The 24,177-nt window shown below is 33.4% G+C and overlaps 1 protein-coding gene across 5 annotated transcripts in view; it reads right to left on the bottom strand.

The window, feature by feature from the left end:
* CASK (peripheral plasma membrane protein CASK) overlaps positions 1–24,177 on the bottom strand; it is a 665,459-nt gene that overhangs the window by 61,659 nt on the left and 579,623 nt on the right. For 3 of the 5 annotated variants that reach the window (XM_089639496.1, XM_089639498.1, XM_089639501.1), the window contains exons 3-7: positions 6,694–6,858; positions 5,546–5,614; positions 4,535–4,564; positions 3,327–3,425; positions 1,574–1,712 (exon numbers count right to left, since the gene is read on the bottom strand). In XM_089639496.1, coding sequence (XP_089495622.1) covers positions 1,574–1,712; positions 3,327–3,425; positions 4,535–4,564; positions 5,546–5,614; positions 6,694–6,858 — 502 coding nt within the window. The remainder of the gene's footprint in view (positions 1–1,573; positions 1,713–3,326; positions 3,426–4,534; positions 4,565–5,545; positions 5,615–6,693; positions 6,859–24,177) is intronic. The other 2 variants (XM_089639497.1, XM_089639499.1) reach the window with 1 other exon arrangement.

The raw sequence follows: 24,177 nt of genomic DNA, 5'->3' as shown, positions 1-24,177 counted from the left end.
AATATTAGGAATGCTACAAGGATCACAAGAGGGGTCGTCCACGTTAATTATTTAAACAAACATACAAAATAATTAAATAGATAGATTTTTCATCACAAAATTGAGTTTCTACGTGTTGATATAAATTGGAATAAAGAAATCACAATCACAATCAAGTGGGATGGACAGGAAAACAAAAAATAAATAAATTAAGTATAGTCAAAGGAACGCAAAGCTAAACGAACAGAATCTAAAGAAAAGTTTTTGATTCTATTTTCACTGAAAGCATTATACTTAGAAGAAAAAAATACCTGTTCTAGACGCAAATCTTTAAAGCGAGCGTACGTACAAAATAATACTCTACCTAACCTAACCCTTCAAAGAAAGTTAATTACTAAATTAATTGAAACCTCCATGAAATTCGAGCACTTAATTCCAAAATACAAAAGCTTTTCGCATTTGAAAATTCCTTTGAGATTGAGGAACTGGCGCATGATTAATACTATATGTATATTATCATAATTAAGAAAGCACGGGGTTAGGTTTAATTTAATTTTCACGGAAGCAAACAAAGAATCCTGTCTTTATGCGATGAGTCTACAGTTTATAACTGAGCCTACACATTATACGTATTAATTTGCTTTGCTTCACCTCGCACGGAGGAAGTTGTTGAGATTAACTAAGCACGAACTTTGTACGTAGTAGTGCGAAAATAATTAATGCAATTGAAATTGTGAATATTTCCTAAGTTGTTTCCTTTGGGAATAATTTCCCGCCTCAGTTCTTAATTTACCCTAACCTCCCCGTTTAAGAAGATTACAAATTCTAACTCACGCTGTGCGTTGGTTTAAGAAATTAAAACATAAATTAAACAAGGATAAAATAAAGTATGCACACTGTGTTATTATTGAAAATGTACAGAAGTTCAAACGTTGTATAATGCCTAAGGAGTCAACTCAGATAAAATCAAAGTAAATACTGTGTCAGGGTAACTAAAAAGTTTTGTTTTGTAGGTGAGAGAGTCAAGAGGATAGTTGGAGTTTAATTAATGATACATGTTGTTTAATGTCGTTTAAAGTGGTTTTAGAAAGGAACATTTTACCTGTATAAGCATTTCATGTTAGTTAAATCCTGTCCATTGTAAAAGATAACAGATTATCCAATCTAAAGAAAAATCTTTCATATCAAAAACCGCTAAAAAAATGAAGAAAAACAGAAGTAAAATATGCTTCTTTCTTCTTACTGAGAAAATATAAAAAAATAGGAAGAAAAACAGAAGAAAAGTATGTTTCTTTCTTCTCATGGAGAAATGCTAGAAAATAGGAAGAAAAACTTTCTCCTCGCTGTGCAACCATAAATAAAATGAACTACTTCCTCTACAGTGTTTACCAATACTGACAGAAATTGAAATCACTTTTGAAATTTAACAGCCAGTATTATAGAGAGGTTGTTGTAGTTGAATATACTTGTAACTAGTCCATTTAGAATCCTTTGAAAGTCAAAGTCGGTCGGGAAATATGTATAGGAGGTAATAAGCATTAAGGGAAGATCAAGGTCAATAATTACAGAAACAAATAAAAGTGAGGTACCGTACCTTGTTCCTGTTTCCCCTTATCCAATGCAGAGCAAGCCACCCTCCACTCCTGAAGCTCTGGAGATGGAATGAGTCCTGCCGATCCTGCAGCGTTGTCCTTGCGGGCTTGCCACCAGTGATGATCGTCCTTGCTGATTATCTGGAAGATTTATTGCTATTAAGGGAGGTCTTTAATTTCATTAAATTAATGATAAGGTATTTGTTCTTTAGTTTCATTTTATTAATGAAGAGGCGTTCAATTTCTTTGGTGTAATGGTATTAGAAATAGGTTTATACTCTCGTATCAATACAATAATGCTCATAAATTTAATAGGTTTTTAGTTTTTAATAAATTGATATTCAATTATATTGGTTCTATGATATAATTTAATTTTGTATTCAATTGCATTGGTTCGAATAAAAACTTAATTTTTCCTATACTTTTGGCACGATGTGTGCAGTATTATAGGGTTTTTTTGTCAAATCGTGATTAATGTTTCGAACTCACTTAAAATGACTTTTCGTTTAGGTTTTACCTTACCAGCATATTCATCAAATTTTAGTATTTGACCGCTTTGGAAGAGGTGTTTGAACAGGGCTGGTGTTCTCTTGAAGAAATGTTCTTATCATTTTTAAATACATTTAGAAATTGATGGAATCATTCAATTGAATGGATTTTTAGGATTAAGGTCATAAGTAACACACATACAAATAGGGAGACAATCGGATAAACATCAAAATTCAGTAAAAATATTATTTTCAATGTCCATACCGTAACCTCCGAGAACCATTTAAAGGCATACTAAAATAATTCAAGATCTGCTCTTTCATGGATGACGCTAATTTAATTGTTTGAGGAAAAGAACAGTTTTTGCAAATTATGCTTTAAAATTATTTAAATAATATTGGATTGAATCTCCGATACGATATTGTATTTGTATGCATTTTTTGTAAGAATTGAGTTTGTATAAAGGTACAATTTTTTAAATTCATATTCACATTGCGTATGTGCGGGCATGAAAAAACAATATATCTGAATATTTTAAAGCATAACTTATTGACGTTTTTTCCCAAAATAATTAAATTCGCGTCATTTATGAAATGGCATATTATGAATTCTTTTAAGTATTGGCTTGTCAACGTTCAAGTTTTGTGAAACAACTGGCCAATAATGTTATATAATAACTGAACTTGAAAATAACCTAAAAAAAGCTGGAAAATTATTTTTGAAATTTGATGAATTGTTAAAATTCTGCGAAACAACTTGTCCTAAATATATGATTCGCAAACATTGCATGCAGTACCTACACAATACAAAAAGTATTTATTTATTGTTTTTGTGTTTAATTCGTAACTCCATTTAATTTTTTTAAAATTTTATTTAAATCAAATTTAATAATATAATTATTAAGTTCTGCGAGAATTTTTTTGGTTTTTTTTATTGTTGCTGTTTCGGCTTTCCAGGCCATTTTCAAACTGAAAACCGAAAATGACGATTTTGTTATTATTATAGCCAAAACAACTGAAAAAATACTTGCAGAACTTAATAATTTTATTATTAAATTTGATTTTAATTAAATAAAACAAAAACAATACAAAAAGATTTGTCATCAAAAAATACTAATTTTGGTAGCCACCAGGATTAAAAAAATAAATCCCATACATCATTGTCACACCCCGCCAGTTTTCTAAAATTGTGCCCTAAAACTTTCCTGAAATATTTATTATCTTTACCCAAATTCAAAACGAGTGTGATTATGATGAACTTAATTACCTGCAGAATGTCCCCCGTTTTGAAAGCGATTCCAGCCTGGGCACATGGAATCAGTTCATCATCCAAAGGGTCGTAGTCAAATTGGGCACGCACGAAGATCTGCAAATTTAATTGGCAATTAAAAAAAACCATTACCTATTAATAAAAAAATACATAATTGTATCCACTTATTATAATTATGAAACGTCACAGATGAAAAACAACACGTAAAGCTTACATTTAATTCATAAAATAGGAAATATATCTAAAGGATAAGTTAAAAAGAACAGAAGTAGGTTATAGGTTCCTGGTATTTATTTATAATATTGTGTCCTTGTGGATAAGTATAGCGGAATTGTGTGATTAAAATAAGGTTTAAAAGGAAGAATTCTTTATAATTTAATAAGTTTGTAGGTACATAAATAATTACACATCGAGCGAATTGAAAATGGATTTATTTTTGCGAATCATTAAAAAAATGTAATTGGTGCGGATGAAAAGTGACAAAATTAATTCAAGTGCAGACCGAAGTGGTTCTAAGGTGAGAAATAAATTGAATACTGTGTAAAAGAATTAGAAAGGATCTCAATTGGGTGAATTATAATTGGAGGAAATAAAATTATGAGAAAAGACAGATAATAATTATTAAACACACAGAAAATGAAAACAATTGGTGCGTTTGTACACAAGACTCAAGCGGGCTTTTGGGTGAAACAAATTATTGATTGCGAAGTTTTATTTTCTTTAAATATCAATTTACTGTAAATTCGACAAGAATGTTGATTAAATATAGTCTTTAAATATTTTTACATACATTATTATGTACCTGATAGGCCCACATTTTCAGTAAATAAGTTTTTGCCAAATGCAAGATTCAATAGAGAAAAAAAAATCTTAAAATTCATGCAAAAGAGTTACAGGCACACATCTTGTTTTTAACTTGTATTGATTAATGATTTTATAAGCTGTAGCACGTGGAATCAAAAAAATCTTGTTCAATTGAAATAAATAAATACATTTAATTTACGTTGTTCGTAAACACCAACAGACTAAGTCAATAAATAAATTTTTTTAAGAAAACGACAAACTTAAAAAAATTACAACTTCTGCACAAAAATAAAACTATGGAATATCTGGGAACTATGCACATTCATGGATATTAGACAATTGGACGGACATACATCAAAATGAGAATGATGATGTGATTTTTTTTTCATAAATTTACTTACTAGAACCGGAGAAGGCCTAATCCGGAAGAGCTATCCACAAAAACACAACACACAATATCAGAAAAGCGACAAACAACTAGTTAATATTAAGAAATGGTTCAGCAAATAGCTATATTAGTAAAAAAAAAGCTTGCTTTTCCGCCATCCGTCTTACTGGGTTATTTGGCCTTATGTCACGTACAAAAGCAACAAACTATCACCGAAATATCGACTGTGAAAAGGCAGTTGGCGAAACATATTTTTGTAAGAAAACAATTTTCTGTACATTTTCTCTGCGCCAGAATACAACCAAGCAAAAGAAAATAAGATTCGAGAATTGTTAAGCGTGTTAAAAACTGTTATAATGAGACGATATAATCTTCATTCAATAGTCAAGGTAAATAAAAATTTTGTTAAAAAATTTGCGAGAAGTCGCAAGAGTAACTAAAACAGTTTCTAAAAATTAGTGGAATTTTATGTAAAATCTCAAAAAGGTGTTAGCAATTAGAAAAAAGGGATGTCTTTCGATTTTATTTGATGCAAAATAAAATCTTTATTTGCTAACAGAGAGTTAGATCGCAAAGATTTTTGGATTCTTCTGTAAAACCTGTGAATGCTGGACATCTTTTATGCTATTTCACAGATATACAATTTAAAAAAGCAAGCTTGAAATTTAACACGACCTTTCATTATTAAACCTGTCATTGAAATTTAATTCATTAAAGCATTTATTAGTCCATTCATAATAAAAGCAACTAAAAATATAACTAGAAAGTCTGACACGCAAAAAAGATGCTGTATTTTAAACCCATCAATAAGGCAATTAATTTGCTTCTTTAGTAGCAGAAGTTTGATGCCTGAAAAACAATGGTTCAATTGCTACATTCTAGAAAACACAATTGAAAAGCCAATACAGTCTGAAGAAAACACAATGAGTAACTGTTTATTGTTACGTAGTTGGGAACTGAAACGTGTTAATTGTTTTTATATTAGGGAGGCTTAGAGTCAACAGAAAACAATGACGGTACTTACTTCACAGGGGGGAGGGGCTGATCTGTATGAAGGGACGATCTTGAATGTCACTGAGCCTCTGGCCTCCCTCTGGAAAAGAATCTTAGATTAATTCACACTCATTCATCTTGATCCCTGATACGTTAAGGAAAACGGTAATTAGAGTGCTTTGCAGGTAGTAGTCAGTAGTAGACAAAGATACTTCCGTTGCTTTTTTGATTAGATAATGAACAGAATCATCCTTCTTCTTCTTTTGTTGCCATTTTTTTTCAGATCGGAACAAATCAGTTAATAAGTATTGCTCTTCTACAAAGCCTTGACACGAAGATACCCGTGGAGGTTAAATAATACTTCTTACTTTAATTCGTTTTAGGACATGTGGAAAGTATCCGCATTACCTCTGAGGCAGTTAATTAATCTAGTCAGTCTTCCCAGGGGCATCAGTATTGGTAAGGTAGTTCTGCACCCGGGAAGAATTAGAAGCCTGTAGATATTGGCGGCCTCGGGTGAACTAATCATGGATATAGAATGTTATTTTATGCAGAATGTCTGTTATTGATAAAAAAACCTTTCAGAAGCTTATCAGCCATCAGCAGTAATGCGACATCCCTCCTAGAACTATGGCTGCAGATGCCCAGCATTCCCGAGGTAAATGTTGTTAGAAACAGCTATGGGTAAAAACCGAACTCTCTTATGTAGAGGTATCATAAAACTTTATTTTGTATTTTCTCGACCATTAGTTCATAGACGGTATCTTCTGGCCTATACCTGAGATCCACTTTGGAGAATGCTATACGCTAAAGTAAAGCAGCCTTCTAACTGCAAGGTTGGTCAACTACTTTGAGTTGTGCATGACGAAACCCAACATCTGTGGCCGATTTAGTACAAACATCCACATTAGTTAATAGTTATAATTGATAACAAACTGCTTTCGCGGGTGCTTATAATGAAGAATAAATAAAATTTTAAAGTTAAAGTGGGGATACAGAGGCATTATATACACACAGCGACTGTGACTGCACGAGATGCCCTAGCAGTTCATCAGTATAGTTAGAAAAAATGTGTTTGTTTATCACGTCCGAGGTCTGCCACTGAATTTGTAATCTCGGGAGAGCATTAACTAACTATTGACTTTGATAGATGATAGTTTGTTTGTAAATTGATCTCACCAGTATCTTCTGCAGTTGGTTGACGCTGTGGTTGACGACAGGGGTGCCGTTGATCTCCCGGATCTCATCCCCCACATGCAGCGTGGCTTGGCGGTGTATCATCCCCCCGTGCATGATGCGCGCCACGAGGCACCTGCCATCCTCAGTCATCTTCAGCGTGATGCCCTGCAAAGATACACAAAACACAACTTGAATTAGATTGTGTAGACATTTCTGAATGAAAAAAAGAAAAACTGATTTGGGTAAATATTTACAATTCTATCGCACTCTTGATACGCATAATTACCAAAAACATTACTTTGTTTAACTTAACAATAGTAAAAAAAAATAAAAATTACCGGAATTGGAAAAGAATGCATTTAACTAGCAATTTCGTTCAAATATTCAAGGGGAATATTACGTATAATTCGCGGCCATCTTGCATATTTATAAAAAATTACCTACTATAAATGTGTCATTTGACGATTGGTACTGGAAAATAGAACTAAATTGGAACGAAAAGCACAACATAATTAATAATCATGGATTGTTTGCTATCTAAACGATATATTTTCCATTTCCGAAATTTGTTAATTAAGTAGTTAAGTTTTAATTTATTTTATTTATTAGATTACATCAGATACACGTTATATAGCAAAAGTGACAAAATAATAATATTGCAATAACTGTATAAGTATATTAAAAATAAGTACAAGTGTTATTATGAATTGTATGTCGATATTAGTTCCTAGCTAGGCAGATTGCCGGTTCCAAGGAACTAAATGCTGTTAAAATTGCTAAAAATTTATTCTGTAAAATTAAAGTTTTGTTGTTGTTTTTTTTCATCCAATTAGAATATATATATCAAATTTTTACTAAATGAACAATCAATAGGTAACTCTGTAAATTTTAAATTGACATTATTTAATAGTTTTTCAGACTCCACCCTCCCCAAGCCAATCAACCATTTAGTTTTTATTGAACCAATGAAGGAAATTTTGTAATGATATTGCGGATGCCTTAGCAAAACAAGGAGCGTCCAACCCTGTTGTTACCCTCGTAAACCACATTCCCCTATCTGACATTTTTTCCATCATCAAAGATAGATCCCGCAATGTTTGGTCGGAGTATTGGCACATTGCTAGTCAATCCAAGGGAGCCTGCTATGCCTCAATACAAAGGACTATTCCATCAAAACCGTGGTTTCAGCAATTCCCTCATTTTTTCAAAAAAGAAATTTCTTCACTCATTCGAATGAAGATCGGACATTGTTCCGTTCCTTCCCATCTTTTTAAAATTCACGTCGTTGACTCCCCAGATTGTACATTCTGTGGTCTAGAAGTGGGAACTTTAGATCGCATATTTTTTGGTTGTCCCTCACTAAACAAATATCCTCTCTTCTATCAAGCCTTATCTAAAATTGCCTCCCCTCCATTCAACATCTCATCTCTTCTAAGTCTGAACTCGACTCCAATTTTCATTATAATTTTGAAATTTGCCAATTTAAATAAAATTAATATTTAAATTCACCTTTCATTTCTCAATAATTTTAAATGATGGCCAAGAACACCCTTGAAGGGTGAAAGCCAGAAATAATGGAAAACAAAAATTAATTCTTGGGGGATTTTATTATACAATTTCAGTCCTAGAGTATACGACTTTTGATACTTTGCCGTATTGCTCCCTGGAACCACGAGATCCTTTCGGGTGTGACTTCTTGTGATATTTAAGATCAATTTTTACAATTTTCTAGATTTTTGTGTACGTGAATAATAATCCTTTTTATGTAATTTTGACGAACATTAAGTACATTAAATTTTATGTAGAGTTGAAACAAGTTTTGTTTTTGGTAATTATGAGTATTAAGAGTTTGGCGGGATAGTAAATGATTACCCTGGTTTGTTCATGGAGTTGGTTTTGGATCGTCTTACATGAGCATGAGGGAGTACACCTATTATTCTCTTTTATTTTATCAAATTTCGACTGAAATGCTTGGCTTGAACACTCTGTAAGTTTGCAGAAAAATATATTAAGACATTTTTTTAATATGTTTGTACCAAAAGCTGGTGAAATTGGTAAAATGGGGAAAAGAAAAAGGGAGAAAAGAAGGCTTTAACAAACAAGCTGCTTTAGTGTGTCCTTGAGTCCTTCAGATTTCTCTCAGATATACCACTAAAATTGAAGGTAAACATAAATCTGTCTGAAAACTACTTCAACGTAAACTTTCAATTAATAATCCGCATGTAAAGCTCCTAAAACCCTGCATTCCAAATTTCTACAGGTTTATAACATCAAAATCTTAAATTCCTAAAAAAAATGTTATATTTGTAAAGTCGAAATGGTAGATTTTTTTTCTGTATTTCAAACGAGCCGTGTTTTATTAAATATTTTCACCATTTTCGCTTAATTATCATTGCTTTTTTAATATAAGCGCGCTACCTTTAACATTCATTTTTACATATCTCTCTTTCAAATCATCTTTGAACGCTTACTACTGAGCCTTAATATTTTGATACCATTTTCTAAGAAAACGAATTTATATTCATTTCTGGCAATTTATTTTGATATTTTTCGCGTATGATTTATTATGTTTTTTCGATGTCATTGAAACTACACAAACAGTATTTATTATCTACGCGGAACATTCCAGTGAAATACTTGCTGCAACGATAATAACCATTACTTATCTATACCTGGCTACAGCGAATAGCGTGTTTATTGCAAGCATTAGAGAAATCAGAACGATAAAAGCATGAAATTCAATTAATCGAAGACTCAATGTAATATGCGGTTATATATGTCAAGGCAGGCGAGGCTAGCAGTCCATAAATAGGTTACGATTCTAATTCTGATGTATGAGAGTAAGATGGTATAAGAACAACGTATTGAATGCATTAGAAATGAGAAATCTGAGTAGTATATGTGATAAAACCACGTATGACTACTATGGACTAGGACAGAGGTCGGCAAACTTATTTGCCAAAGAGCCAAATATGTACATTACAACGATTTAAAAAAAAATAAGAGCCAATTATAAAAGCATTATAATAATCAGTTAAGTATTTTAATATTAAGTATTACACTATTACGTAAATATGATGTATTACCTATTCAAATATTAAGTTGAGATATAATTATTTTATTTCAAACAAATAAACAGGAAAAATGAGAAATTTCTTACAATTCAAACTTCAAACTGATTGATCAGTTTTGTAAGATTTAAGTAACATAAAATATTGTACAAAGAAAAAATTAAAAAAAAAACAGTTTAAAAATAATATATATTAAACCATGACAATGAGAATCATAATAAGTACTTAATGCGAACCATGCCATTGCATCTTCTTTGAAAGTTTGAGTAAGTCAGGTTTACAGGTTGTTGTTCTAATTTTAGGCACGATTCCAGGTTGTCATCAATAAGACGACTTCTCAGTTTACTCTTGATAGAGTTCATGCTTGAAAAGATTGTTCGCATGGATATGTAGAACCGAAAAGGGATAGTACAGAAAAAGCGAGTTTTTTCAGCTGGTCATAAGAGTTGGGAATACTATTCCAAGCGTTGAATATGATCATGTCTTCCTTCTCTAGGTCTTTCAAGGTAGACCACTTGTGTTGTGAACTAAGCTCATATTTTTTCTTCTCCAGTATTTATAAATCAACACAAAGACGTTCAAATTTAGAGCTCCATATTTAGTAGTGCTTGTCAATGAAAGAATTATTTTCTTGGCGATGCTTCAGCAGACTCGGAAAGTGAAACAATGTTTCCCTTGCAAAATCTTCAGCAAAGAGGGATAATTTGTTTTCAAATGAAACGACTTCTTCTAACATCGAAAAAATTGTATTTCCTTTCCCTTGTAGTTTATGATTAAGTTTATTTAGATGAGACGTAACGTCTACCATGAAATAAAAGTTTTTAATCCACTTATCGTCTGTTAGTTCTGGATAGTTAACACCCTTCTCAAGGAGAAATGCTTTGATTTCTGGAAACAGCAATTCGAAACGCTTTAAAACGTTCCCTCTTGATAACCAACGTACCTTTTTATGAATCAGAAGATCACCGTGCTCACTCTCCATTTCAACTAAAAATTCTTTGAATTGGCTATGATTAAGAGCTTTAGCTAAAATGGAGTTAACAATCGTAATCACCAATTCTATAACTTTACAAATTTCTTTTGGAAATGTCTGCGCACAAAGCGCTTCTTGATGAATGATGCAATGGTAAGCAAGTATCTCGTGATTATTTTTTTTCTTTCAAAAGAGCAACAAACCCCTTTCTGTGGCCGGTCGTACTTTTGGCCCCGTCTGTTGAAATCGACACAATTTTTTCGAGAGAAATTTGATGTTTATCCATACATCCAATCACAGCGTTTGCGATGTCCTCTCCACGCGTCTTACCTTTGAGTGGCAATAATCCTAAAAGTTCTTCTTTAGGACCTGTATGAGAAATAAATCTTACAAAAAGCGAAACTTGCGCTGTATCATTTATGTCACAACCCAACGCCAACCAGACTTATTGAAACGCGAGAAGAGTCTCCCTCGCACCGCGCACCCTGCAGTCGTCACCCGCCGATACCATCTGCGCGTCTTGCGCGCCTGTCCGTGAACTTTTGCGCGGGAGCCGCACTTAGGAGGCTAAAGAGCCGCATGCGGCTCCGGAGCCGCACTTTGCCGACCTCTGGACTAGGAGATCAAGAAATAATGCAAGACCGTTATAAGTGTAATATTAAGAGAGGGTGGCTTGGATGGTTTGGATATGTAAAGCGTATTGACGGAAATAACTTGACAGTGTGGACACACCAGAAAAATGTGACACAAAAAAAAGAATCTTGACAAAAGTCAGAATAACAGAAATGTACGCATTAGAGGTATGTCATGTATTGACGTGATTGAAGCAATACATATATGCCAATACAGAGTTATATGTAATGTCTCTCCCTTTTACCAACCACTGCTTAGTTGGTGTGATGGCTGGTTTGTGTATTAGTAGGAGATAGTATGCCAAAGGATAAAAATGTTTTGAGTGATACATTTTAACACTCTTGTACGACGTAAAATGGGATATTAGAGAAGAGACAATTGTTGAAATTGTTTCGTACAATACCCATTATATTATCACTCAATAATGAGTTTGGCATTATATAGGTTTGCTGAGCTGATGAAATAGATGTTTTATATAATAAGTAATACATTTGATTGGTTTAAAAGTTTTTATTTATTGAAAGACTGGATAGTTTAATAACCATGCTATTCCCATAAAAAAATACGGGCCAAACTTGAAATAATTCTAGTCTTACGCCTGACAAAAATTCTTGAAAAATGCTTCCATTCCAAACGTTGTTTCTCTTCCAGTCTAACCGAAGATGTTTTTTTGATAATTAAATTGACCTTTATACATTCAAATAAAGAGAGACATCGTCTTTAATATTTGAACTTGAAACCTTAAAAGTTGTAATATCTTGAATACTGTTGTAAGAGAATTACACTTGGTACTTTACTTTTTTTAAAATTTTTTTTTATTTTAACGGTAATATAATGTAATGTAAAAATTATACAATATTAAGTAAAAAAAGATATAAAGTGATGTAGTTTGTTCTCAGTCCTCCTCACTAGGTATTTCTGTTCCGAGGCGGACTGTAGGTTGTTGTATTTGTGTTGGTCATGATTTCCTCATCCTCTAATTTGTTGGTTCCCACAAAATATAAATTATTTAAGCAAAAAGTATTTATGTTTGTTGTCTGTAGGTTGCGTTGGGGTTACTTCATAAATTAAATGATTTCCTCATCTTCATGTTTCGTTAGCCATAATTTGATGTCTTTTTTAAACTTTTCTTTATCCTTGGTGTTTTTAATTTCAATAGGAAGGGCATTATATAATTTTATAGCATGGAAATAGTGGTTCTTCTGGCCGAAAGATGTATTTAATTTTGGAATGTTTAGTAGATTTGAGGATTTCGTTCTTGTAGTGTAGGTGTGTTGTTCAGCAAGGTGTTCATATTTCTTTAAAATTGAGTAGTGTATTTGATATTTAATTTTAGTTATTTAAAGATCCATTGGTCCGAATATCCGTTTATTGATGACGAGAAGTTTATCAACTAAAATTCAATATTTGAGTCGTGTAATTTCTATACCCGCTATATCAACTTTCATTGATTTGGAGAAAACCGCAAAAAACTGTCACATCTCTAGCGTACATAAGTAAATGCATTAAATTTTTTTTTATAATGATTTGGAGTAATAAAATTTCGAAAAGCATTTATTTTTCTATATATGTCTAGCAATGATTAAGTAATTTCGATAAATAAAATGGATATAGCGGATTTTGATACTCACTTCGTGATTTTGAAAGTCAACTGAGGCGACATGGCGGGTTTAGAAACTCACGCGTAGATCATTTTGACACACGAGCGTGGCGTCAGAGCGGCGGCCATATTGTATTTTGGCAAAATAACTGCTTGTGATTTGTTGAATCCGATATAGCGGGTTTTGATAGTGACTTTCTGTATGATATAGCGGATTTGGTTTCTCACTCGCAGTTTTAACATGGTTTTTGGTCATGATAAGGAGGGTTTTGAAACTCAATTTTAGGCTCCTCTTGTTGCTCGCAAAAATGTGAACAAGATGTCATACTCAGATCATTTTGTCAAAAAATCGGATATAGCGGGTATAGAAATTATAGGATTCATTTATAGTAAGTTATTTTTGTTGCTTTTTTCAATATTTATTTTATAATAATGTTTGTTTAATTCAGCTGAACAGAGAGGTAAGTGTAAAACTCTATCTGCCATATAAAAGCATACATATAAATTAACAAATCACAAGATATAAGAATGAATGTAGGATATAAAATGATTTATTAAAGTAGCTTGAGGGAAATTCTTCATCTATAGTGTAGAGGTGCGTATTTTCCGATTTCTGGTAGCGATGAATTGTTCTGGCTACTCTGTGCTGCATCAAAGCAGTGAACCCATGCACCCTTCCCTCTGCGAACATCTATACATATACTGTATTCGGAGTGTGTTCATGACACCTTGGGTGATTCTTGTCCATAGTTCACAAGTGTAAAAGCTCATGCAGTATGACTAGAATATTTGTTTCTTCATTGGATGACTGCACCTGTTGAAACTCCTGGCGAGCATATTGTTGTCTCGCACGCTCAGTACTCTTCTTTGGCATTCTATGTCATTTTTATCATTTAAGTTATCATTGACGACGTGACCCAAATATTTTATTTCATTGCTGATATTCAGATTCGCTCAGTCAGTACAGAAGATGTATGCAGGCATCCATATTTTGAGCATCCGCCTTGTATCCAACATATTTTTACGATGGCGGCATGCAATTTTTGCGAAAAAAAAGTTTTTTTAGACATATGTTATTGACACCTCACTTTTTTGTAGTTTCATATAAAAAAATATTTTGCAAAAAATTCACAAAATTTCATAATTTTTTTCTCAAAAACCTGGTTTTACAGGGGTATACATTTTAATTCTGCTGCGGTTTAATGTAATATAAAGCGTGATGTTTTTTCTATCTAATATCGTTGAGTTCATATTTCTCATCATGACGTATTTATTCGTGTAAGGTCAATCCCACTCGGGTAGGTATGAAATCAAAAATTCCGAATAAAAATATTTTTCAAGATATACAAAACACATGGATTCTTTCGAAATGATTTGAATACAGTATTGGTAAACCGCGTGGAAGTCTACGCAGCACATTTATACACAAAATTGTCTTCATTCTAATGCATGCGGCCGACCGACCCGTGAGGCAGCGTTGTAAGATCTGTCAGAACCCGCCTTATTAGAACAGGGCGTTTGTCTCTTACGGTTAATCGTTTTTACGTGACGATTTATTAATTCTACGTACATTTACAGTAAAATTTATATATTTAGAATCTGCTTTTGTTGGTCTATATGAAGATCAACAAAATCAATATGTTTTGTAAGCCATAATATTTATCACTCAAGTTCGTTAAGATTGTAGATGCCAAAATATCTGTGTATTTAATAGTAATGTCAAGCCAGATTGCTTTCAGATCGAATTAAGATACAGAGGATGTTTACAAAACTTTTGTACGACATTTAAAAACAATTAGAAGATTTGATTCAACTTCAAAGTGTAGTTAGTTTTCAGCGGTTGTAAAATGCCGAATGCAACATGTACTTCCCCCGCCAAACACTTTAGCAGTAATTTGGAAGCCCTCAAGGCGAAGTTTCCCTCGAGTTACCCCTGAGTGCAGTTTGGACTTCAGCCGATAAACGCTCTGCTCCGTTTGAGGAAAGTTTGAGCGAATTGCAATACGAAAACTACTATTTATTTGATCCTATGATCATAAATCTGTTTAGGACGAAGCAGAGCAATCAACGCTTGTCCTGGTTTATTTTATGAATGCATAAGAATCACCAAACTTAACAATAGACACTACATCTAGACTGAAAATGTACATTTTTAAAAATAGATGGAAATTGAAAACCGTATAGGTATTAAATATCGTGGGTGCAAACAATACAATGCAAATGATACCAACACATGTAATGTACAGTATTTTTAAATATGCATCCTTTTCTAGCTTGAAAATAAACCTTTACCGGGAGAAAAACCTCCTACAACATTAGATCTGGAGGCGTTTTCCCGTTCCTTACCCAAGGCTAGGAACGTGTCCTTAGTGTCCTTTTCCTCCTCATTTTGGCTTTTGCATAGACTGAAGCGAGTGAGATAGCCACGTAGCGAAGGCTAGCGATCGCCACGCGACTCTTTCACTCGCTCTGGTTTAAGTCAAGGATGAAATAGGGGGTTGAGTATTTAATATTGGGGACTTGTCCTTAGCTAGGGACGGAGAACGGGAATTCACCTCCTGGTGAGTTAAAGTCTGAAGTAATCGCAGCTCGCTATACTACTGAGATCACATATAACACTAAGCAAATTACAGGCATACCGCTGATAGATTCGTTTTCACCTCTACCTCTTTCTCAAAACCGACAGTAACATAAATAGAGGATACAACAGGGCTCTGGTTGGATGATTACTGTAGCATTGATTCTTCTTATCTACGTTAGAGAGATTACAGTGGCTACATACATAAGGTAGCTAGAATTTTTAAGCTATTACATCGTAACCAGAGTGGAAGATACTCTCAGTGATGCCCTGGTGAAAGACCACCATTCAGAATAGAAATATTGATTGAAATGACTTAAGCAGTGTTTGGTGACCAGATTGGAAGGGCCAAGAACTTACCATTGTTTCTATTTCTAACCTCCTTCTCTTACGAACTCCCTTCAGCCTCCCACCACACTCCGATCGCTAATGTATTAACCCCACTGGCTCAGTATAGATGAGAGCAGTTTTTAATTTGGGAGGCGGGTATGGGTACCGCCTCTCCGTTAACCATTTATTGGATAACCAACACCCCTGCCATATTTCATCCGAAGTGGTTAGCTACATTTAGTGATTTAGTAGGGGTGCCCGGGTTCATGGGGTGAGGTTTGTCTTAGTCTTGGTGGCAGATGCGTTTGCCCATCTACTTGATGGCAGGTCGGATCAGAAGAGACTGGTTTAGACTTTTTGACCCATCGCCTTGCAACGCAGTGGGAGACATGTATTCATATGTGACTCCTGGACACATTGAATCCCCGATTCCCACCCACCCCTCATACCTTTTTCCTTCCCCTCCACACAGCAGATGTCATAGGCCCTAAGGCATATTTTCTCCAGAGGGCCTCCTGTGTGAAGCCAATGTGAAAAAAAATGGGACTCGTTACTAACATAAAAAAATCCGACGTCGTCGTTTTGGTTACATTGATTATTATTGATAATTATAGACAGATCTACGTTTCGGTGAATGTTTCTTCGGTTTTCCATCTTGGCTTAGAAGTTTTCCGGTGATTAAAGAAGAAACGTTTGCGATATTTGATAAGAGTTTGCAAGCTGACTCCAGATGTCGTTTGTGTATCGAAATTTAAAAATAATAAACCGCAACAACACAACATTAAGTGCTAGTTCAGACACGGCGGGAACCGCGCGGTTTGAGAATCGCGCGGGAACCGCGTCGGTCTTATTTACGCAGGTATTTATATCAGGTATAATAATCATTCAGACATAATCGCGCGGTTAGTCCAACCTCGCGATTACCGCCACTCAACCGCTAGAAAATAGAATCGTGCGGCGCCCACGCGGTTTTATTACTATGGAGATCTTCCTCAGCGTTCAATAGCGTTGCGGGCACCGCGCAATCAACACGTCACAACGAGAGCACGAGAACATGAACAACCCGTACCAAGATACCTAAAACAAGAAAATTAATAATGACATTATTTTCAGGTACAACACTCCAAAAAAAATGGAAAAACATACGGGATTGTTACAATAAAGAATACAAAAAAGGGAAAACAACTCCTTCCGGTTCAGGTGCTCGTAAAGGAGCCCAATAATATTGGATGCACCCAATACTGCCTTTTCCTTCTTTTCTTTATTTTTTTCTCCAGGAGCAGCCACAGACACGCTAGTTCCTCTTCGACTTCCATCTTGAAACTGATCGCTAATCGCTAACTAACCGCCGATGTTTGAACAGTCAACATTTTTGCGGTTCAAACCGCGCGATTTTATCAATCGCGCGGTTATCGCCGTGTCTGAACAGGCCCTAAGTGTTACGCTGCATTGCGGGAACTTTAGAAAAGAACTTACGACCAAGAAAGTTTAAAATCATAACGTTTTGGGGGCAGTTAAAATTAATAAGAATTTATTTTTAATTAAGTCAACAGTTTTGACGGATTTTTTTGCTTGTTTAAATTAAATGTTTTTATGGTCAATTTATAAGCATATTCTATAAAATCTAAGATCTTTTTTAAAATGATGGTGGAACGTTGGTTGAGCAAAAATGTCATTTATTAGGGGCTGGGCATGTCAAAATAATTCAATTAAACAAATTGAACATTAAATTTACCTTTGTATAAGGAAAATAAAACAAAAAATCACAGTAAAAATACTAGATATTTTGAAAAATAACCCAAGGAGAAAAAGACAAGTCGGACACATATGTGCAAGCGAGAAGAAAGAGAAATAATCGGTTTTCCATAATACTAACGAGCATAAACTATTTAAGTATGTGCGTAAATTATCCTTATTTATTATTACACTCCTAAGAATTAAATAAAATTATAGAAAAAAACTTAATCTAAATCTATGATTGTGCGAAGAAGCAGGTTTTTAATTCAAATCTATATCTTACAAAGTATTTTATTTTTCCCATTGAAAAAAGATTGAAACTAACACAAACTATTCCAATCCAATTAATCTCACGGTCTTTGAAAACAAAAGTAAATTATTTCCTTGCGGTTTCAAGGATCTCCAGTCTCTAGTGTGTATATAAAAAATAGAGTGAACAAACGGCTAAGCATTCTGTGTAGTGACCGGACGGAGTTGGAAGTTCGTATAGCGGTCAATGTTGAAGGAAAAACTTTTTACAGAGTTGAAAGTTGTTGGGAAAATTATGTTTTTTAGAAATCTTATCTGAACACTGTACATAGATAACAAAAATAAACTGATTCCTTTATCAATAGGTTAACAATTAAGATAATTAACCATTCGATCCTAACAAAGTACAAAAATCATGCTGTAACACAAAATTTAAAAAATATTTTGGGACTTGACAGCCAGTGTATACAGAAAACTACACTTTCTTAACAGGGCCTCACTCATCCTTTGGATTGTGATAAAAGACTTGATCAGATGTATAAGTTATTACCCTCGTAAATAATTTATCGAAAATAGGCTGATAAGTTAATATTTAATAAAAATGCAATACTACCTATTTTAATCAACGTAATGTTATTCTAGCAGCCCGGTCAGTGTCATCGCGTTTGGATCCCACCCAGGTGAAGTTTATTCAATTCCTCAATCATAACACAAGAAATATTTTCCGCTTACTGTGGTGGTAATAGGAGATTTTCAAATATTGCCATGTTGTGTTGCTCAGAGCGGGTACTGAATAAGCTTTTCTTTGTGGAAAATGTTTTGTTTTATGAAAAAGAGAGTCTGGGTTCAGGGAAGTTGCCCATACAAATAAAATGGTCGCTACGACTCTGGTTGTAGCAACATCAAAGGTCGGAAATCGTACCTAAACCACTTATTATTATCTTGACTTCCTGCACAACCCTTTAAAACAAACAAAATAAATAATACACAACCAGTTCCGGTTCCGTCTCCGTTCAGGTTCGGGTTCACCGGAAATCTTAAGAATTGCTACACAATAAATAGACATTTGCGGATCGTTAACCTGCCCACCATATAAATATTCTGTGCAGAACAAAAGGTATCCACTAACCACGACATGTATTTTCTGAAACTGTTCTGATGATCACATGTCGTATACAGTGTAAATGTTGTATATATACGGTGTACAATGTACCTGTCGTATACAGTGCGACAGTCGTAAGATGCACCTATTGTGTACAGTGTACAGTGCATAGATATGTGGTACAATGGACATGTCATATATAATGTAAATGTGGTATAGATACGTTGTATATGTCATATACAGTGTAAAAGTTGTAAAGATACACATGTGAAAATGTATTAAAGATACGTTTTATAATATACATGCCGTATACAGTGTATATGTTGTTTAGATACGTTGCACAATGTACATGTCATACACTATATAAATGTCGTACACGTTTTACCTACAAACGACTATGAATTTGAAATAAACAATGTAGACATTTATTCACAAACTAGCGCAGAGCAGTGAAAAACCACGGGATATAATGGTAGTAAATCTAACTTTATTTAAAACGGAAAAAAGAGTAGACCCTTGTACAAAATCACGAAATCTAAATTGTTCAGATTAATTGTCCGAAATTTAAACAACAGTAAAATACAAAATAATAATTAAATGTGGTAATAAAGTTGAAACCTGTAATTTTTTTGCTTATTATTATGTGACGCGGAATGGAAAACTTTATCAAATATTGTACGTACCTAATTAATTTATCGATTGTCAGAATTCTTGAGATATCAGATACAAATGTGAAACGGACTATTATATAATTTTCTGTTAAAATATTATATTATGTGCAGGTTCTTTATCACTTGTCTGAATTGTTCACACAATCAATTCCAATTTTGAAAATAATACATTGCAAAATAAATAGGTACTTAGTTTGTTGGTTCATACCAAAAGTTTATTGAATAAGAGTTAAAATCACTTGCAGAAAAACCCACAGCCGAAATTAGTTTAATATTTCATAGTGTCATAAATTTTGGCTGTATACCAATATATACAATATCAACGTAAATTACAAAAGGCAGAAGAAAAAACAAGAACAAAAAAATACCACCTAAATTAGACAAATGCTGAAATGTCGTTCATCAAGGAAATGAATGTAACAACATAATATCAGAATAATGTGTGTACTACTTCATTAATTCAATATTTATCATCAAAACACTTCGTTTGTAAAACCACCCAGCAATTCCATTTAATCTTCTATCCGGCGAACAATAGTTCAATGGAAAGGCGGTGAGACATATTATTATGCGCATATTTTATTAGGTCGGTATTGCTTATCAAAACCTTACTCAACGCTGGTGGAACATCCCCGAAGGCTTTCATCAGTATTTTCTCCCCCACTTAACAACGGCAAAGATTTCACTTGGAATTAAATTCATCTCAGACAGAACGACAATAAGTCCGTCCGGTGAAACCGGCGATTTAGATTAGGCAAGATTGAATTTTTCCACAGCAAAAATGACGCCAGAATTACAGAAACAAAGAAAAAGAAACTGTATTAATAAAATAAAATATCTTAGTGTAGTGTATGTGAGTTCGGTGTGTGAGAAAGAGATGCACGATTGAGAGCGCGGATGTGTGCGTATCAGTTCTAATAAACCGCTATACTGGCTTTGTTAAATTGGGATTACGAGTGAGAGGTCGGTTGTATGTCTCATACTTACGTCGTCTAACATTTGAAATCAAGCCACTAACAATAACACTCCTTGTGGATGGCGGGTTTGAATTCCGGCTTAAAACCAGCTGCCTGTGTTCATTTATGCATGAAAAAACATTGCCAAAAATTGTCTTATTTTATTTTGTGAAGTTCAGGCAAAAATATTAAATATTTTTACGATCATTTTCTAAAGAACTTAATTTTCCACATTATATATAATAAAACCATAATCGAACGTGGGTTGGTGAGTAGAAGATTTTGAATTTTAAAGTAGTTTTTTAGGCATAACACTTTTTTTTTAGGCTTATCTTTTAAATTATTATTTTAAAAAAATGCTCGTTTATCTTAGAGGCCAAGATGCGTTCTACTCGTAGTATTTAATTAAAGCATCTTAAATATTTCTGGAGATCAATTTTTGTAACCAAAAAGACTTTGATTTACTACTTAGTGCTTCGCCTTAAGCCTTACATTGTGATCTGTGAAATATATATGTATGTGAAGCTGGATTTAGCATCAATTCACCCTGTTCTAATAAGGATATTAAACTTACTAATTTTCTAACGCACACCCGTGAAGAATTGCAGGATAGTCTGAATTCTTGACAAATCAGTTCCAATTTTTAAAAAACAAAAATAATTGTCTGTTTAAATATATTATAATAATGTACTATATCGTATATCTGAATTCTTTGAACAATCAGTTTTGAAAATGATGTACATTGAGTTACGGAGGGACGCACATACACCGAAATTAGTATTGTCGCTATTAAGGAATATTTAAGGGTTGTAATAGGATACATATCTAAATATGTAAAGGCGTGATTGTACGACTTTAAAACATCAACAAAAAAGCAATGCTATTTAAGAATGGAAGGAGTTGGTACTATAACTCCTAATAAATATAGCTCTGATGAAAGACAACCATTCCAAATCGAAATGTTTCTTAAAATGTTTCCAAAAGTATTTGGTCACCAGATCTGATTAGTCTTCACAACCTTCCTCTTCCCCATCTCATTATTTTCCCCAATCTTCTCAACCTCTCAACATATCTCAATTGGGGTTGCCTTAGTCCCACCGGCTTCAGACAGGTGGGAGCAGTTGGCATTCGTAAATAAAAGTAATTGAGCAAGTAATCAAGCAAACACCAAATATGCTTTTTCGTATTATAACAAAGTCTCGAAAATACGCGTTGGTAAAATTATCCATAATGGTTTTATTATAAAATTTTCATCAGTATTGTCTGGTATAATTTGTCTACGTCACCACCATAACCCATCTGTTATAATTTGCAAATATAAGGTGGCGCAAAAGTATATCACCCGATGTTTTTTGGTTGTATTTTTTTTTATAAATGAAAAGCTTCTGCTTGTGGATTTTGTTCATTTGATGTCTTAAATTTTTTACATGGCAATATTTATGGCATTATTTTATGGCATTTTTCATCACTTTTGCAAGAACTTCTGGCGATAAGTGCTCGCATTCGCATTCGCAAGAGTTGGGGGCTTGTTGGCATAAAACAGTGACTTAAAAAAACCCCACAAAAAGAAGTTTGGAGCGGTCAAATCGGGTGATCTTCCTAGCCCATACCACAGACGAATTATTTATTTGTAAAAAATGGAAACAATTATTCCGCGTTCTAGAGGAGTATAGCATTCCATTGCTTGTCGACGTGTATTCTGCATCTGTTTACTTCCCCACAAATATAAAAAAAAAACATTCTTTAAGAAAAGCTACAAGCCAAAATTGTGTATATTCTTGGTATGCCTTATATCGTTACGAATATACGTAGGTAAAAGGCATTAAAATCGCTAGAAAAACGCAGTACAGAAACGCTTGATTTCAAGCAGCAAGAAATTGTTTTTAATTTATTTTTTAAATTTATTTATAAGAAAGCAAAGAAGTTAATCAAGGGAAACTGTCACAGATAATCTTAGCTATATTATTGTATTTTTTAAAAGATGTTTATTTTAAAAGTTCATACATTTTTTAGTAGTTTATATTTGTATTTTTTTATTTAGTAATTACATTTTTTATTTGTATTCTACTCAAGGGAAACAATAGGAAAACCTTCAATTTATCTAAAGCATATATTTTGGTAGTCATAATGTAAACCAATTCGTCACAAAGATTAATCTAAAAAAGTGATTTAGCATTAAGCTTCGCCTTTATTGTTTCTTGGGAAGCATAACGACACATTTGTTAGTCACAAGTTTTGTTGGTAATTGATAAATTAATTTTCCACCATCGTATTAATTATAAACAAAAGCTATTTGTCATCAAACGCACAACCTTCGTAGAGATGACAACTACAGAATTTGGAGAAATTATATGTTACGTTCACACAATTTGATATTTTAATTACTGTTAGATGTATGACAAAAACACCTTTTATTGAATATATCTATTTGATTTTTTTAAACTTTGTTAAATGGATGAATTAATGGAATGGAATCTTCCAAGTGGAAACTAACCCGACATCCAATTGAGCTGAAACTCGGCATTCAGACTCGTTGTCAATGACAATGTATTCTCTCAACTTTTGGTGGCACTGATGATGTACACACACGCGCACTCACGTGCATTTTTCTGAAATTGGATGCAATAAATAAAAATTCACAGCAGTTAACATACGAAATAAATGTTAATAAAAGGCGCGTTCTCAAATTTAAAAAAAAAAAACATTTAAAAAAAAAGCAACCGTTTTAATCTTTAATAAGCTTCATCAGCGTTTTATTAAAACTAACAACAATATATGGTGTTCTATAACACGGAAATAGACTGTAAATCAAATCTAAAAGGATACGACAGTATAAAGCACATTTAATTGGGTTTGAAAAATCACGGGAAATGTGGAATAATGGAAACAGCCTACCTTGAATTCCCATGAATCCCGACAGTAGAGTTCTCGACGAACTTGCACTGTTCACAGGGTGAAATTTCCTCCAAAACGAGATAATCTTTGATATAATTTTGATATTTGCAAACAAAGCACAAAGCATGTGTATATACGACGAAAACACGACGATTACACCTTCTTGCCACACGACACGAATACGAATGTTGTACTTGCGACACTTTACAGTGCAACAAAATCATCTTATTCTTTCCAATGTGGGTAAGGCAGTTTTTAAGGAAGGAAATGGATAGTAGGTATATGATGGGAAAAATGGTAGGTATTATCCAAAACTATTTCAATACTAAACATATGGAATGCATAAATAATAAACATATTATAGTCAGAGGAAGATAGAATATAAAAATTAAGAAGTTATAGTGAGACAGAGATAGATTTCATGTTTAAGAGTGAGACAACACAAAATGAAAGAGACAAAACGCCAAAGGATCAAGGGATCAGGATTTACGTATAATATAGGAATACTGGAAAAATTAAATTGATTATTACCATATTTAATGGTCTTCTTTACATCTTAGGCTGCTAAATTATTGAATCTATTGCTAATACTGTTTAAATAATAATATAACCACGATGAAGTTTGACTGAAGCTTATTAAAATTTAAATTAGGAGTTAAGGCCGAATTATTCCGTCATTTCAAAATATA

The sequence above is a fragment of the Hesperophylax consimilis genome, chromosome 14 (genome assembly GCF_061612785.1).
Source record: "Hesperophylax consimilis isolate HC1 chromosome 14, BYU_Hcon_1.0, whole genome shotgun sequence".
NCBI classification, from domain to species: Eukaryota; Metazoa; Arthropoda; class Insecta; order Trichoptera; family Limnephilidae; genus Hesperophylax; species Hesperophylax consimilis.
Note: the sequence above shows the minus strand (reverse complement) of the source record. Positions and strands in the feature narration are given on the sequence as shown.